An 18,801-nucleotide genomic window follows, 5' to 3' on the forward strand; every position below is an offset into this window, starting at 1 on the left:
GCACGTGCTGTCAAAAAGGCCTGCTGTGAATGACAGCCACACTCACGCAGTCATACCACATGGATCTCAAGGTCATTTTCACCTCCCGAGCATCACACTGTGGTGTCACATTGGCCCTGCTCCAGTCCGCTTCCAGAACCCTCATAACCATTAGCCTCGTCCAGCGCTGACTCACTATGTTTTTGTATGGACCGTGAAACGAAACTTAAACGGGAGTAAATGGCACTGGGTATCGTCAACCTGGGGCCGTGCTGTTTGTTGATAATGACTGACCTTGGCAGTGCCTGAACATTAATAGAGTACACAGTGAGTTTAATGCCTCATGAATGAGTGAAGCAACACCAGGATAATACTCAATACCAAGGTAATGCTCAGCACTGGGGTAATGCTCAACACCGGGGTAATGCTTAACACTAGGGTAATGCTCAACATCAGGGTAATGCTTAACACTAGGGTAATGCTCAACCCCGGGGTAATATTCAACACTAGGGTAATGCTCAACATCCTGCCAACAGTCCTGATGCCACATAACCTCATTGTCACTGAAGTATTAAAATCCAGTTTTTAATATAGCCTGTATTTACTGAGCAGGTTTCTCCCTGACAGTGGTCTATGCAACCTGTTCATATCTCAGACTTTCAAAATAGCAAATCAATTCTCAGTCTTATAAATATTTAATAATTATTCTTTTCAGCTGACTTGACGTACTGACAGATATGGATAAATGAAATGGTTTTTAGATGAGCAGTATGAATTTTCATCTAGTCTGGCATAAGTAGACACCAAAGACATGCAAATTCACCTGGAGAATCAACAAAGATGTAAAGGTTGTAAAGAAATGCACGGCAGGCATCACAGCGCACTACAAACATAATGGCACACATGCTGAAAACTACAAGTTCCATTATACTCTGGGTGGGTAATGGTGCACAAGAGCTGGACATGTGACACAGCACACCATGCAGGACGCAATGCTGGTCCATCTCTGGTCACCACAGACCACACATGAGTTGGCTGCCATGCCTGCTGTAGTTACGTACCGATTTATGCAGGAACGATGCCAGAAGATATGGAGAGAAAAGGAAACAGAATATAGAACAGAGTTATCTATTTAAGAATATATATGTGTTTCTTCTAGAACATACTATGAAAAAGGTTTAACTGGTATAGAGGCCCAGGAAGCATCGCTTCACTGTCCACAGCCCACTGAAACAGGCGAATGAAACCTCAACACCTTTCACACAATAAATGGTAAACTTCATAACGCAAACCTTTGCTTAGATCAGGTATGAGATTACATAGCGGCCTACTGATGGTGAACATGGATGAAGTGGACCACATTCTTCTGATCTAGTAATTCAAGTTGGCAGACATCGACGGCAAACTCAATCTGGCACACAGTCCCACGCAGACAGACACACAAAGGCGAACAGAACAGAACAGAGCATACAGGAGACCACGGATCACACTTTCCATTGACATTCACCACGTTTACCATGCACCTTTATCCAAAGCTTCACACATTTTTGAGAAAGCAAGGTGAGCCAGTTCCTGGAGCAACTGGGAGTTAAGGGTCTTGCCCCAGTGCCCAACAGTGAAATCACTCTGCCGACCATGGGATTCGAGCTGGCGACCTTCTGATCCTAACCCACTCAGCCACACACCACGCCCAACTTTTTCAGTTCCTGAGGATATCTATAAATTTTGACCCAACCACAAAAGGAGTATATTGACTAATATCATGTGTTTGAACATCACGTCCCACAGGATTTAGGTGCCGTCATGCTCTGTGGGAACTAGCACAGTTTCTCTGGAATCTGGCCTAGATTCTGCCACCGCCTGTCCTCCTTCTTGTGCCAGGCTGCCGGGTCACTAGTGCCAGGAGGGTCCTTTGTCTCAGGCACCTCCCAGCGAATGGGTCGGGGAGGCGGAGCCAACAGGACAGAAAGCAAGAAGGAGCCCAGATAGGTGCCCCCCCATGCACTGGAGCCAGGATTTAGATTCCAGCTGCACTGTGGGGTGACCCCTGGCAGTGGTGGCAGGTGGGGTGGGTTTGGGTCCAGGGTGTCGATTCCTCATGGCACACAAACAGCCCATTCAGACAGATGAGAAGAGGCACTTTTGTGTCCCTGGATCTCTCCGGTCCATCTCGAGTTAACAATTTAGCCCTTTCTCCCACGACAGATCCGGATCCAGGCAGAGAGGGAGGGCAGGCAGAGGAGAAGGCCGTCTTTGTGCAGTGGGACATGGTCCCGACCGTGCTGCGCCAACCCCTTAGGCACCGTGGCAGGAATTCATCTTGATTTGTTCCACTCCTGCACTAGTGTAGTGAGGTGCAGAGCAGAACCTCCGCTTGACTTTCCTGAGGACTGGCCAACTGGTGGCATCAGGAACTAACACAGGAACGTCAAGCGTCCAGTTACGCCGTGGCTAGGTCTGAACAGTGGCCATGCTTACCACCACTCAAACCATGCATTTGCTTGGCGCCTCCTGTTGGCTTAAAACAGGCACTACACTAAACACTAAATAAACGCGTTCCTTATTTAAGAGACGCTGAAGCAGCATGTTCTGCTAACCAGTTAGCTAGCTGCGATTTTCTGACTCTACTCGCTAAGTAGTTCTTTAATTTTTGTAACATCCAAGGGGGGGGCAAGGGGCCCCAAGGTCACTTTATGAGTGGGGCCCCAGAAAAAAAAGAACAGCCCCACCTCTGTGTCTACAGAAGGTTCCGGAACTCTTCCTCACGTTGGTGAAATTTCCCTCGTACAGAAGGATTAACCCTGTAATGGTCAGAGGTCTTAAAGATGCAACCCAGGATTCCATTAATCAATCATCACCAGCTTTAAGCTGAAGTATATCTGACCTAAACAGGCAAATGTTTCAGACCAAAAAATGTCTAATGATACTACTTTCAAATTGATTAAAAATGAAGTCAAGTGCTGCTCCTTACTCAGCCTTAGCCTGTCGCAAACAGCAACCAATCAGTCCATCAGTTCTAATTAATTAAATCCGCATAAAATTTTGCTTTTCTGAACTGAAAAAGTGGAGTATTTACTTGTTGCTGAATCCCAAAGAGACAGTTAAGCCAGGAACACAGAGGAATACCGCCTGGCACAAGCTTACAACTACAACACGCATGAAACTGAACGTGCAGGATGACATTTGCATACCAGGATCTGTCTGTTTAAGCTTCTAGATCAGTCTACCAGGTAAAGCACTTTCACAAACAAGAAACCCATAGAGAAGAGCAGTAGATCGCCCAAGGCCATGAAACAGGATGGACAAAAATGTAAACAATGAATGTTATTTTTCATGGGATGACAGACGGTGCAGAAATATGGACAAGGGCGATATGGCAAAGGCAGTGGGAGGTACAGAGAGGAGGCGATGCAGATGGGTGTAGAGGTGGGAGGAGGGATCACATGACCTACAGGGGGGCAGACAGATATGGGAGGAGGAGCAGAGCTCAGATACTCACCCAGGCCCTCAGACTCAAATAGGCAGGTGTCGTCCACCCCCACTTCGCGGCACCACGACAGGAAGTTGGCTGTGTTGTCCCGGGCAAAGAAGGAGCCAGAGGGGGCGCTAGCGCGGCATGGGATCCTCCGGCCGGGGAGCGTCTGTGGGAAATGAAGAGAGAGACACCCGGTGATACACCGACTGACAGAACAGAACATAGAGCCCAGAACAGAGTAGAAGTTAGAGACGTAGAGATAACACACCACAGACAGAGTAGAAACTATAATCACAGAGACAGCCCATCACAGACAGAGTAGGAATTGCAGACACAGAGACAGCCAATCACAGACAGTGTAGGAATTGCAGACACAGAGACAGCCTATCACAGACAGTGTAGGAATTGCAGACATAGAGACAACCTATCACAGACAGTGTAGGAATTGCAGACATAGAGACAACCTATCACAGACAGTGTAGGAATTGCAGACATAGAGACAACCTATCACAGACAGTGTAGGAATTGCAGACATAGAGACAGCCCATCACAGACAGAGTAGGAATTGCAGACATAGAGACAGCCCATCACAGACAGTGTAGGAATTGCAGACATAGAGACAGCCTATCACAGACAGTGTAGGAATTGCAGACATAGAGACAACCTATCACAGACAGTGTAGGAATTGCAGACATAGAGACAACCTATCACAGACAGTGTAGGAATTGCAGACATAGAGACAACCTATCACAGACAGTGTAGGAATTGCAGACATAGAGACAGCCTATCACAGACAGTGTAGGAATTGCAGACATAGAGACAGCCAATCACAGACAGAGTAGGAATTGCAGACATAGAGACAGCCTATCACAGACAGTGTAGGAATTGCAGACATAGAGACAGCCTATCACAGACAGAATATAAACCACAGATGGAACATTTCTGTTATGATCTCTTTAGTTGTTCCATGGAGACTAGTTAATGCACTTTAAAACATAGTTTAAAAGTAGTTTTCTAGCTTTCACCCACAGTATGTACTACTGATTGTTTCTGTCCATCTTGTGCATTTCACTTAAAATAAAAAAAAGCTGTATGCCATTATATTTATATGAAATCAAAGGACACCCATAAACCATTATAATATCTAAACCACAGTCAACAAAAACTAGTCTAGGTGATCTCAAAATACTCACTAATACTAATACTAACTGTGACCATCAAAGCAACAAAAACATGAATCACAAATAGAATCATCTATAAAAAGGCCATAAAAGTGATCAGCTGCTAAAGAAGCTATAATGTGTTTCGGAGACACTGTCTGACTGACAGATCCGTTTGCTGTCAAAGGTTGGAATCAGGCTGAGCATTTGCTTTTGGTGACCAAGGGATGTGGGTCTCCTCTTTGGCTGGGTGACTGGGCAGACCCTTCCTCTACAGGTGCCCCTGCCTCCACGCCAGGTTCTGCTTTCACTTCAGCTGGGAAGTTCTCCGCTCTCATCCACTGATCAATATTCTGGAAGCAGTCGGAGGCAACCATGTTTCTGTGTGCATCTTAAGGACAAAGCAGGGGGGGGCTAAAGAGGTGCGGTCAAGGGTCAGGGTGTGGTTTCGAGTTGGGGGGGGGGGGGCGGTCCCGTGAGATCATATCACATGCTTTGCGCTGCCATCCAGGTGGATTTATGAACTATTCTGTGGTTTTTACACAGGATGTGAGAGTCTGGATCTCAGAGTAAGGTACAGTGATGTCATGCTGGAAACACTCACTCCTGTGTCAAGATTTCTCCTTTGTCTCCTCCTCCTCAGAACCTCCATCCCTTCAAAGGCACACACACCTACACACACACACACACACACACACACACACACACACACACACACCTACAGGCCTGAGACTAAGGCAGAGTTCTAATCACCAACTGCAAGCCAACAAGCTGGGGGGGGGCCCATAGCCTGGGTCATGACATGGACTCTGCAGTGCATTCAGCATTCTGGAAGGTTCTCTCGCAGACGGGGGGCCCGTCAGATCTTAGAGAAGCCGATGCTGTGATTCCAGGAGGTACGCAATGCGGCTGGGTGATCCAAAGTCTGACTCAGAGTCAGAGGCTGGGGAAGCTGATCCAGCTATCAGCCAACGCCTCGGACAGGAAGTTACCATCAGCACGAAAGGTATGCAGAGGTTCTTCCACAGGGCTGCTGCTGCTTTCGTATCAGACGCAGCGTCAGGCACTGCACACCCTCACTGCGCTGGCAGGCCGTCCCTTGCTGGTTTTAACACTGTTGTTCACATCATTACTCTACAATCCTGCTCCACATAAACCCTAACACTGCCCAACAGACGTATATACTGCAAACACAAAGAAGTAAAACCAGCTTTTTCATGAGAGTCGCCCTGAATTCGGGAAGTTCTTTTGGAATGAGAAGCACTTTTTCTTCTTTCCATGAATGTAACATTCAGGAATGAAATTGAAATGATAAAATGTTCATGGTTATGTAATTCATTATTCATACCACTTGTGATAATAATCAATGACTATTGAGCAAGATTAGATATAAATGCTCAGTGGCCAAATTATTAGAGACGCCCCTGTAGGCCTGTCTGCACACCACTGCCATACTTTGCACTTGTGGCCTTCCTGTTAGCATTAATGAGTCTGGCCGTTCTCCTGGGAGGATCAGATCACTTAGCTCACGCCATTCTAATGCTCTGAGACACGCTAAGTAAACCTTATGACCCTGTCTGCTTGCTGTATGTATTCAGCTGCAGCCGCATGACGAGCTGCATGGAGGAGCAGGCTATCTGTTTTAATGAGCTGCTGTACCTAACAAAGTGACCCCTGTACACATTGATATGAATGTGAAAGAAATAATAATGGAGTCACCTGACACAAATTTACCTGCACTGCTGGGTCTCTGGGATTGTGATGTAGAGACACAGGTTCCTCTAGCCCAGTTGTGGGGAACCTGATCCACGGAGAACTGCTGTGGTTGTGGATTTTTGGGATGATCTCTCAAACAGCCAATAATGAAGCAGTTATCACAGTTATCGGCTGATCGAGAGGTCATCCCAAAAACCGGTACCCACTCCGGTTCTCCATGGATCAGGCTCCCCACCCTGCTCTAGCCTTTTAAAAACCTCCTCTGTTGTCGGAGCGAACTTTCTCATGTTTCCTGCTTGATGGCATCTCCTTCCTCTCCTCTCCCTCTTCAATTAGCCGGAGGCACCCAAAGGGATTAGAGGAGATCCCTCACACAGCGCCCATGATGTCAGCATCACCCCAGCATGCACTGGGAGGTCGTCATGGTGCCGTTTCACCACATCACACATTCCTTTGCTGATCACTCACTGCACAGCAAATTCCAAAACCAGGGAATAAATAAAGCAGAGGGACCCCAGGCAGGACCAGCTCCGGCACAAAGGCTGCTCATCGCCGGTGTTTCCATAACGGTCGATTCTCCTGTTGCCCCCATTTACTGAGTCAAACCCGAACCCCGCAAACCCGACCGGCTAATTGGAATCAGGCCTTGGGGGGGGGGGGGGGGGGGGGGGGGCAGGGGGGGCAGAGGCCATAAAATAAGACTCCAAAGAGGAACCATCAGTCACACTGTGATGGTGACACGCATCACAGGCTGTAGTTCTGATGCTGGAGCCGACGGCTGCCAACAAGCCATGTAATCAAGCGTCTTAACGAGCGTACTGCTCTATTCACTCAGGACTTAATGAGGGCTTTTGGGAACCAGCCCTGGGAGGTTATGGGAGATCCCAGAAAAGCTGAAAGAGTAGGACAGATATATTAGAGAGGCAGAAACAGACAGGCTGACAGTCAAAAAGGCAGACAGACAGAGAGACAGGCAGACAGGCAGGCAGACAGAGAGGCGGACAAGCAGACAGATAGAGAGACAGGTAGGCAGGCAGGCAGACAGAGAGACAGACAGACAGGCAGGCAGACAGACAGGCAGACAGACAGGCAGACAGAGAGGCGGACAAGCAGACAGAGAGACAGGCAGGCAGGCAGACAGCAGACAGGCAGACAGAGAGACAGGCAGGCAGGCAGATAGGCAGGCAGACAAGCTGACAGACAGACAGACAGACAGACAGGTTAATAATTAATCTTGAAGGAAATTAAAACCCAGTAAGAGGCAGAAGACAAGTGTTCCCCAGATTTCTGGGAAAACCAGACAAATCCATTTAGCTAGGGGGTCCACTGAGAAAATGTCTAAATAGCATGCAGGTACTGAATGTCTCCCTGTCCTCCTGGTCTCTCCCTGTCCTCCTGGTGTCACAGGGATGGTGGACGCCGCACTCTGCTCCTCCTCGCAGGAAGCCTCCTCTAGATGCTGACAGCAGCCGCCATAGTGGAGCTCGACGAGCCCATTATTACTACAGCCTGTGCGCTCAGCCGCTGGCGTCAGCTCAAAACAAGCATTTACAATTCAATAATGCACCCCAGAAAAATGGGGGGGGGGGGGGTAATGGCTTTCCCAGCCAGGTCCCCCTATGCTGGGGAGGGGAGGTTGAAGTTTACCACAGTTTTCCATCATTAGCCTGGCCCATATGCTACGATTTCGAGGCCCTGCCCAAAGTGGCTGCTCCGGACTCTGCTGTGGGGAAATGGGACAGAAGACTGCGGAGAGAGAGACATACACACGAGAGTGACGCCCGAGATCAGAGCACAGGGTCAAACATTGATCTAGCACCGCTGGAGCATTGGGTTAAGACCCCAAACACGGCACTGTACGTGTACTGTCGAGCACAGGACTCGAACCAGCAACAGGTACATAAGCCGAACCTGTTGGGTGACACAGCGCCCCCTGCAACAGCATGGAAGCACGACACCGGCAAATTGGATGGTGACCCGCTGGCCCTCCGATCCATGACCAAAGTCCACTGCAAAGCAAACTGCGCAAGCTTTGAGCTGGATATTTTAGCATTATTGGATGTTTGCCTGAAATGTCTCTATTGATAAATGTCTACCAGGGGGTTCACTCTGCTCATGAATTAATCTGTTTTATATAAATATTCTAAAGGCCCTGGACAAGATTTATTCAGCAACCAGCCATCGGCCAGAGCGCAGCAACTTCACAGCACAGAGGTTTGAGTACAGTACCTATCTGAATCCAAGGCATGTATCAGCTGTAGAGTGTGATCTGGAATTGAAGCCACACTGCTGAGCTCATCCCACTGCATCAAAGCAAAAGCACAGCGAGGCCTTTCAAGCCTGGGAACTCTGCACATCTGTGGTATCTCGTGTCAAGACTGCGCGCGTTCAGTTCAGCAAAATTTGCGACTGAGAAAAATATCTCACAATAAACGGGCGGGAAATCGGATCCATCAAAATTGTCGGAGGTGGGGGGGGGGGGGGCGGATTCTCTGCAAACGGGCTGCTGGAGAAAAGACCGCGACAGATTCTTTTGTGCGAACAGCACTAAAAGCACAAAAGCCACTGCCATTCCAGCACACGGTGTCCTGTTCCCTGATGCCTCCGTTTTCCGTGCGCGCGTACCAAAATGACGACCCATCCAGCGGGCAGACTGGACCCACAGGACTTATTCCCCAGGACATTGTTGCCATAGTCACATAACCTACTCACAAAAATGTCTCGGGGGACAGGTACAGTACTGCTATTCCTGAGATTACTGCTTCTGGGGCCAGACTGATGTACTACGAGTGCTTAACACTTAGTGTAGTGTCAGTCTGACGCTGTACAGTCATTCATTACTTTGTAAAGGGCCAGGCTCGTGTACTGCAGATAACTCGGTGTCTTAGCATGTCAACCATGGGAGGCTAAATGGGTTAAGCCTTTGTGCCTGTGATCGGAAGGTCGTAGGTTTGAATCCCTGAATCCCGCAGGTTTGAGCACAGACACAAACCGACTGCAGGTGCCTGGGGGTGCGAGCACTACTCACAGAGACGCAGCGATGAGCTCGTCAGGCTGACCTCTGCTGCTCAAGTCTCTGCTTCGAATTCCTTTACAATCGAAAAAATCCGAGGTCACTTTAAGTATCTGCAGGAGCTACGCTCCTCACACGGCACCCAGCAGGCGCTGGCCGCTCAGACGACACACCATGCCCATGTCCCACTCCTACTCATCACCCAAATGGTGTTAGATACCACCCACCACCTGTTTTGTTTACATAACCATCAGACACTTTTATCCAACGACACAGGCATTATTGAGAAAGCAATGTCAGATAGTCCCAGGGGTTAAGGGCCTTACTCTGGGGCCCAACTTGTGACATCTTGAAATCTTGAAAGCAAACTTCTGATCGCAAACACAGCCTCCCAACCTGCTGAGCCAAACGCCGCTCCAATGTCAAAAGTAACACCTTAGGCCCTGAATACCAAAGAGCTTGGGTGGCACTTATTCAATACCACAGCTTCTCAGACAAAAACATACCCAAAACCAAACAAGCACCCTTCTGAGGGGTCTAACTATTTATCTGCTAGTAGTATTAATAATAAATCAGTAGATAAGCAATAGCAATGAGACAATCCCCCGTGCTATAATTCATCGCTGACAGCAATGCTAGTTCATTTCCAGATTTCTGCTGGCTTCCCGTAATGACGTCCAGCCTGACCACCGGTCCAGCCTCCCCTTCCTCCCCTGGTTTCCATCGCTGGTACCTTGCCGGCTTCACTCTCTCTGAACTTCCCCTCCAGTGTCTGGGCCAGCTGGCACAGCAGGAAGCCGTTGTCCAGTTGCTCCATGAAGCTCTCTGCCGTGATCACCTGGCCTGCAGAGACAGAGGAGGGAAGGGTGCGGAGCGATCAATTTCATTGGCTAGGATGGCAATTCGGGACTGTCAGTCATTGCTCATGGATGCAGGGGTGCTTACAGATATACTGTTAGCAAGCAGCTCACATAAATAAATAAAAATGAAGGATGAAAACTGAAGACAAGAGTAACAACACCAAGATTAATCAAACATAATCCATCAGCAAGTCACAAAATCAATAGCACCGTGTGGATTTTAATGCAGCGGTCCAAAGTGTCCGAATCTTTTAAGGGAAATTTAATGCGTGTTTCAGAATCCACACTATTCTTTTCCAGAAGATGAGCTCCGTCAACAAACACGTCTACCAGTCCGGGCGGGAGGGCCAGCGGGATGCCGGGTACAGAGCCAAACTGGAGGAAGTGTCACATTTTAAGCGCCTATAGGCCGTTTGGGGGTGAGATGGGAGGGGCAGCACGGGAGACAGCAGCCGTGCTAACAGGCTAACGCGCTAACGCAGCCGCTCCCCCGCTGACGGGCGGCCAGCAGCCCATGCCTTTGCACTTAGATCACCCTCAGAGGAGCTCCTGGGGCGTGGGGGTGGGGGAGACGTGGAAAAACTTAGCGGGGGGGGGGGGGGCGGGAAGATTTTTCATCTTCTATTCTTTCCCTGGCTCTGAGGGGTTCGTTGGAGGCTGGTGGGGGGGCTTTAATGAGTTCCAAATGTGGTAACCGAGCTCTGGAGGAGGGGGAGGCAGGGGCTTGGATCCAGGAGATTGGGAAAAATGCTCGGGTGTCTGGGAAAGTCGGAACCCCCCCCCCCCCCTCCCCTCAATCCCCCCTCCTTATGTGTTTCCCAAGCTCCCAGCTCCCAGCTCACCAGGCAGGGAGAGCAAACTCGGCACCCGCTGGGGACTGAGGACGGCTGACGGCGCTGCTCTCTGTTTACAGTCACCACCCTCGCGAAGTGACTCTGCAAACAGGAAGCACCACATCCGTGACCTCCAGGCATTCAGGGGAGAGCAGCACCACTCTGTGAATGCAGCATGCGCAGGAATAACCCTCTGCTTTTTCTATATAAATAATGCAGTGTTGTTAACCCCCAGCTAAAGGGGCACTCTACGCTGCCTGACTCTGCGTTGTGAGCCCCGGGCTACGGAGAGCGAGACAGGGCAGGCGAAGAGAAGCATTCCAATCTACCTGTACTTGTGCAAATGGCAAATAAAAGATTTATCATCATCATCATCATCGTAATTACAACCCATGTACAACGCCATGGGATGACTCTGTTGTAAAAGGCACTATATAGAAATTGAATTGAATTGGATCTGATTATTAGTAACTGTATCTGGCTGGTCATCATTGTGTAGACAAGTCAAAAATTGGTATAGTTAATATTTTCGGGTCAACCCGACATCCCCCACTTCAGGCAGAGCAAGGTAGCATTACACCATTTTCAGTTCATAGAAGTCGTCAGTACTGAGTATTGTTTCTCAGAAGCGAGCTTGCCAAGACTCTGGAGGTATCTACATACAAGCATTTGCATTTATTTACATATCGTTTTTATCCAAAGCAGTGTACATTTTTTCCCTGGAGCAACTGGGGGTTAGGGACCTTGCTCAAAGGCCCCCAAGATGCCGACCCTGGGACTAGAACCAACAGCCTTCCGATCACAGACACCCACAACCCCCATTTCACCCCCATGCGCCAACAGGGTTTATGTTTACTTTCAGCCAGGATGGGTCACACCTGTCTGCTTTTTTAGGCTGGCTTTTCTGCATGTTAGATCCGGCCCCGAGGAAGACAAGGTAAACACAGGATGGGGGGGGGGGGGGGGGGGGGTCACAGGCTGGTGATTCAGGAAGGCAGGGATGTGGGTTTTTTTTTTATTGCCTGGGTACATTAATAACTCACAAATATGTCAAACATTACACAGCAGGCTGGGTTATGAACACATCAATGAATTATCACCTGTAATTTGGAAAAATTAAAAGGAAAGGCTTTTGGATTAGGATTAGGACTAATTCAAATCGCAGGGTCGGGTGAATGATGTCACCATTGGGCCCCAGATCAAGGCCCTTAACTCCCAATGGCTCCAGAGACTGGCTGAACCCACTTTCTCAAAAAAAAGCATCACTTTGGATAAATAACTTGTGTTGGATAAATAAATAAAATGAAAATGTTTGGAATGGAAACAAGAAGTAGCCCCTCAGATTGCTGGGCTGCGGAAGTCAGAGGAATTCAGGAGATACTCGCCAAATATATATACACAGCAAAAAGTGACACACAGCAGCGAGAGACACACAGCACGACACACTGTACTAAAGCCCACAGGTGGCCGACTGCTTAACACATTCGGCGGACGGTCGCCTGTAACTTCACACGGGGAGCCGGCTAAAGACTCGCAAGCCAGGCATTACATTCTGAACACGTGATGGTTCAGTACCTCAACATGTGTCCAGTTTAGTACACATACCACAGTTAACTCTACACTAGAGCAACGTCAGGCTGTTGCAGGACAGAAAGCAGAAAACATGTGTTACCAAGCAGGGTTGGAGAATTGTACCCCCCCCCCAAACAACTAAATGTGACAGTCCTATCAAAACGAAAACCATGGCTGAAGAACCTGCCGCATCATTTATTCCCGACTTGGGCACCGATCCAGTGTCTGAGGTGCAGTGAAGGCAGACAGAGGGACCACTGGACCACTGGACACAAAAACAGAATGAGAAACATGGACACCTAACATGAGCCATGTCTGATTTCACACAAGGTTTAAGGGCTGCTCTCTTACTGGGATGGATACGCAGCAATAAGGAGCATTTCCTTAAATGCAGCTGCCTTCTAAAGCGCATCAGTACTATCTCCAGCCGGCCTGACTGAACCTACTTCTGCATTCAGCACATCACCTACTTACCGACTGCTGTGGAAAGAGGTGAGAGATGGAAGTCTGGAAGGTAACCAAGGTGATAGCTGACAGAACAGAAGAATCCTCCAGAAGAACAGGGGCTTGATGTGAAACCTCAGACTCACCTCATCTCTACTTACTGCTCTCTCTGCGCCATAGTTAACCACAACTGTCTTTAACACGCTTTTTCAACATTTTCATCAGTGTTCATGCCAATCACTCGGAGAAGCTGCCGTCCCAGCTAGCTGGCACGGGGCAGGCAACGTGGCGAGAGCACAGGGAAGTCAGGAGATGTGGGGCCAGAATCGTGCTGGTTATGCATTCTGCAGAACAGTATGAGTATACTGACACTATGGTATAGTGAAGCCTGAGTATACCGACTCTGTGGTAGCACTGGAGTCAGCGTTGAAGTGTTTGGACTCTACAGTATAGCGAATCTTGAGTATATTCACTATAAGGTAGAGTAAAGCTTGAGTATAACAACTCAAATGATTCTAAGTACCCTAACTACTCATCTGGAGTGTATAGAGTATGTAGTGCAGTATATACTTAGCGCTGTTGTATGATGCTTTACAGTCTGACTGTAATAACAAAGAGATTAAAATGACAGCAAGACTTCAGAGTGTTTTATGCACTTCAGTTGCGTGCAAGACTGAGCACGAGTAATACAAAGCGTGAACTGTGCAACAGCCATGCGAGGGCTAGGGGGATGTGAGGAATTTGCACACAAACGCAGCAGCTGACAAAGGGCACTTCATGCCGAATTTGGCACCTCTGCCAAAGGCAAACAGCAGAAGGTCCTCTGGCACGGCAGACCCACAGGAGGACGGGTCTTTCTACCACCGGCAGTGGGGAAACCCGACCCATGTGGGGCCCCTGCCCTCTGCCAGGCCATTGCTACGTTCCATGGTGGAGGGGGGGGGGGGTTAACAACAGGGGACGAATGAGAAACCAAACCCCACACACCACTACGACACCACGGTCATGCTGGCAGAGTCAATTCCTTTTATTTGAATACTGCTTAAAACATTTCTGATTATTTCACCATCTGGTTTGGGGATGTGGGAGCTCTGAAGGCAGAAGATCTGCAGACCCAAAGGGCTACAACCTTCATGCTGGCTGAGAAAAGCAGGCTGGCAAGATTAACAATGCATTAGCGTTGGGGCTACCTGAAGTCTGCAGCCTGATTCAAGGCGCGAACCTGCTACTCAGGTCTTAAGTGTCCGGTGTTGCTAGAATATACCCATCCACTTGTCCATCGCTTATCCAGTACAGGGTCACTAGGGGGGCATAGAATATCCCAGACAGAATAGGGCACAAGGCAGAGTAAATCCCATTGGGGATGCCATAGGTGTAAAGTATCAATGAAATACGTAGGTTTGAATAAATGGCACCAACGCTGAGGGTTCTTAACCTGGACTCAGTCTCATTACAATGAAACCACCAGCATTGAATGATCCTCTTTGTAGTTCATTTCATGTGTTACTTGGACCTATACCCTCTACTTAAGAGGTTATACTAAAAAGGGCCCAAAAAAACGGCAATTAATGCGTCATCATCTGAACAAATGACAGCAAAACTAACTGAGCAATTAAGAGGAATAGGTTTAAGGGAAACCCTGAAATAAAGCTGCCGATTCGCTAATCGGTGACGGAGTGATCTGGAAAATATCTTTACGGGGATTTCCTAGAGGTGAAAGTGGGGTCTGGGCATCCCGGGTTTCACAGATGATGTACTGGAAAGCCATCAAGGTACGGCCGAGCCTATACACTCCAAATGAATAATATCATACAGTCAGTATACTCAAACTTCACAGTACCACAGAATCAGTATACTCAAGCTTCACAGTACCATAGTCAGTATACTCATACTTCATTGTACCGAGTACTCAAATTTCACTGTACCATAGAGTCAGTATACTCAAGCATTACTGTACCATACTGAGTATACTTAAACTTCACTGTAAGATAGATTGAGTATACTCAAGTTTAAATGTACAGTAGAGTCTAGATAATCCAAATGAGTACTAACATACAGTCAGTATACTTAGTGTTCCATTACCATTTTTCATTATCATCCAGTACCATTTTCTGTCCATTTTCAATCCTCCAACTTTACTGTACCATAGAGTCAGTGTATTTGGATATCATTATACCGTAGGGTCAGCATACTGTCAGTGTATATAGCATATTATCAGTATACACAAACTTCACAGTTCCATGGAGTCGGCATATTCAAGCATTACTGTACCACAGCATCAGTATACTACAGCTTAACGGCACCAAATACTCATATACTCAGCCTTCACCATGCCATGTGTCAGTACACTCCAACTTCACTGTATCACAGTGTCAATCTACTCAAACTTCACTATACTGTAGTTTGAGTAAACTTGAGCTTCATAGTACCGTTCTGTCAGTATACTCATGGATGGTGCTTATTTTCCCAGTAGGGCTGCTCACGAATGTGCACCACGGTGCGGTGTGTGGCAAATGAGCCAGAAGCCGAGGTGAGGGTAGGTGAGGCAGGCCGACAGAAACGCACCCAGCATGCTGGTCAGCCATAGCGCCAGGTCCTCCTGCATGGGCAGCAGACTGGCGTCATGTCGGCTGGCCAACCACTGGCTGTACTGGTGCAGGTCCGTCAGGCCGGGTCCCGGCTGCTGCTGCTGTTTCGGGCTCAAGGAACTGCACATGGTCTCTGCTCACAGTCCTGCAAGGGCAGCACACAGGCGAGGCCTGGTAAACACCTCAGTCACCGCAACTGAAACGTCAGGCTGCACTTGGACAGCAAACCACACAAAGACGGCAGAGCAGTTAGATTCCATCATATAAGAGGCAGAAATGGCCAGTTCAGGTCCAGAGAGTAATATATTTTGTTTTAACTAACTAGTTCAGTACTCTGTGATTGTGACTCTTCATGCACAACTGGTTGGTTAAAACAAAATCTTGGCCTGGACCTTTACTCTCTGGACCTGGACTAGTCACCTCTGATTAGAGGCTTGAAAATACGGTTTCCACACCTGCAATAGATACATTATAATTATTTTCAGTTTCATTAATTGTAATAGTACTGACAAAACAGTGCATCAATAAAATCAAATCACTACGACCCCCTCGCGAGCTGACTGCTGCACGCCCTCCCCCCCAAAGACATGACCCCTGCATTCATCTCTCTGCTCCTCACCCCCCGACAGTCACATCCTTACACTACAGCTTATATTTACCCTTCCTCTCTATTCTCACCCCACTTTTTCTCTAACTTCCACTTTACACCCTCCCCACTGCACCCCCCAGGCCTCTTTTCAGCCGCCACCCCCCACCCCCACATCATCAACCAATGCTTTCATTCACTGTAAAATCTGCAGTTCCCTTGTCATCAAACACAAGACCTTCTGGTGGTAAATAAAGGATCCTCATTAAAATGTTTAACATCCGCAGAGGAGGGCTGACATTATGGAGACGGTGATGGTTTTCTTCTTTCACAGACACCATTATCCGGGTGTCGCTTATCACACACCAGTACCAGCCTGATGAATCAATAGCTAATGAGGAATTCAAAAGTAGCTATTTTATACCGCTGGAGAGGGCAATATCTGTTCCTCTACTAAGAACCATCAAAAACTCTGCAACTACTAAGCTACTATAAATTACTAAACACCATTTTTACCCCACACACCTATCAAACATCATCTGTACCCCGCATCCACACCAAACACCATCTATACCCTACACCCCTACCAATCACCATCTGTACCCCACACCCCTACCAATTACCATCTCTACCCCACAACCCTACCAATAACCATCTGTACCCCACACCCCTACCAAACACCATCTATATCCCACACCCCTACCAAACACCATCTATATCCCACACCCCTACCAAACATCATCTGTACCCTGCATCCCTACCAAGCACCATCTGTACCCCACACCCATACCAAACACCATATGTACCCCACATCCCCACCAAAAACTGTCTGTACCCCACATCCCTACCAAACACCATATGTACCTCACATCTGTACCAAACACCATCAGTATCCCACATCTGTACCAGACTCCATCAGTACCCCACATCCGTACCAAACACCATCTGTACCCCACCCCATACCAAACCCTGTCTGTACCCCACACCCACATCTCATCCTCTCTTCATCCCATCTCGACACCCGCCCCATTTATCTGTCCCAGTTGCCTGTGTCTACTGTTTGTCTGCCTAAGCTGAGCATCACAGCTAATATTATCGTTAGGCTAAGCATGTGATCAGTGGGGCAACAGAGAACCTCCTGACGAGGCAGCAACTCCAGCCTCAGGGCAGCTAATGGATCAGCAAAGACACAGAACCTCCTCAGGACCGCTGATGGGCTGGTCCGGCTCTGCTTTTCTCTCATAACAGGAGGCTTTTCATGACTTTCTCCTTGAAAGCAGAGCCAGGTTGATTGGGGCTTCATGCAACAAAGTCCTTTTAATCTTTGCTTCCACGCCCCTCAAAACAGTGATATTTGGCAAAAGCTTCGTCATCTAGGATTTACGAAACATGAGCCACTTGCTAACCTTTTCTTGGGCATCCAGCCGTCAGACGGGCACAGGGTAACAACGTGTGGATTGTTGAACTAGCTGGACAATGCTCTGTGCTCTGCCCCAATCCCCATGCATGGACGCACAGCAGTTAAGGTTTCAGAAAGAGAGAGAGAGAGAGAGAGAGAGAGAGAGAGAAGCTAAAGTACAACTGCATGCCAGATGTCCAGAGATACAAATCAAAATTCAGTCAAAGCTTTCAGAGGAAGGTGTAGAGCCACTATTTATTGTTCTTCAGAAGCAAGATGAGGGCACAAGCTAAATTTTGGGTGTGACTTGACAGCGGAGAAGGCTTTTTGGCCCGGCGTCCTCGTTTTCATGGCCATCATCATTAGCAGGCTGCCTCTGGGTCCAGGCCCAGGTGAACAGCAGATCGCCCTCCCCAACCTTCACGCGGAGACGTTTTCCGACAGACAGACAGCCTGCTTCCTCTACATGCCGACAGACACCGAAAGAGACAAATAAGAGGACTGCTGCCCCCTAACCCTACAAGGGAAGCACCTTCCAGACACTTCCTGTCTTTCTAACATCTCCAGGGGTTGTGACAGGCAAACATGAACAGCACACACACACCTTGCATTCCTATCTTGACTCCTATCTGTTTTAATGATTTCTCCGAAAATGTCACTGCAACATTAAGATAACATTCGCACCTAAACTAACAACAAAAAAATCTTGCGCAAACTTGGGGCATGAATCCGTTCATCTCATCCAATTGTTTGGTCACGCTATCAGCTCTAGTTGTACCTTATTGCGCTTCTTGGCCTTTTAGGGTTTCATGTACCGCTTTGACACCTTATCACCCTCATCAGCTTCCTGCGGCACCATCACACAGTGACATCCACCCTTTTGTCGACGCCTGCCTGTCCTCATGCCAGTTATCATTTCCTATCTCCTGCATCCCCGATTCGCGCAGTGGCACCATCAGCACAGGTGCTCCACATCAAACCGACCGACTGTTTTTAAAGCATTAAAAAAAAAAAAATACCCAGAGCTCAAGCATTCAAAGGGGAGTCTGGGATTGGGAGCCACTTGTTTGCATTCCAGTGGTCAGCATCACAGCTGCAGAACACCATCCACTATGATGGTACCGGTGCCTCCAAGAGGGTCAGAGCCGCCAGGGCCCCGTCAGCACGCAACGCGGG

General features: G+C 48.2%; 1 protein-coding gene across 2 annotated transcripts in view; it reads right to left on the reverse strand.

Moving 5' to 3' along the window:
• Window positions 1-18,801, reverse strand: part of LOC125706479 (growth arrest-specific protein 2) — a 36,798-nt gene that overhangs the window by 11,061 nt on the left and 6,936 nt on the right. For both annotated transcript variants that reach the window (XM_048973197.1, XM_048973196.1), the window contains 3 exons: window positions 15,618-15,785; window positions 10,077-10,186; window positions 3,479-3,620 (listed from right to left, as the gene is read on the reverse strand). In XM_048973197.1, the coding sequence (XP_048829154.1) occupies window positions 3,479-3,620; window positions 10,077-10,186; window positions 15,618-15,768 (403 nt within the window). In that variant the 5' untranslated portion in view covers window positions 15,769-15,785. The remainder of the gene's footprint in view (window positions 1-3,478; window positions 3,621-10,076; window positions 10,187-15,617; window positions 15,786-18,801) is intronic.

This window comes from Brienomyrus brachyistius, chromosome 13, assembly GCF_023856365.1.
Source record: "Brienomyrus brachyistius isolate T26 chromosome 13, BBRACH_0.4, whole genome shotgun sequence".
NCBI classification, from domain to species: domain Eukaryota; kingdom Metazoa; phylum Chordata; class Actinopteri; order Osteoglossiformes; family Mormyridae; genus Brienomyrus; species Brienomyrus brachyistius.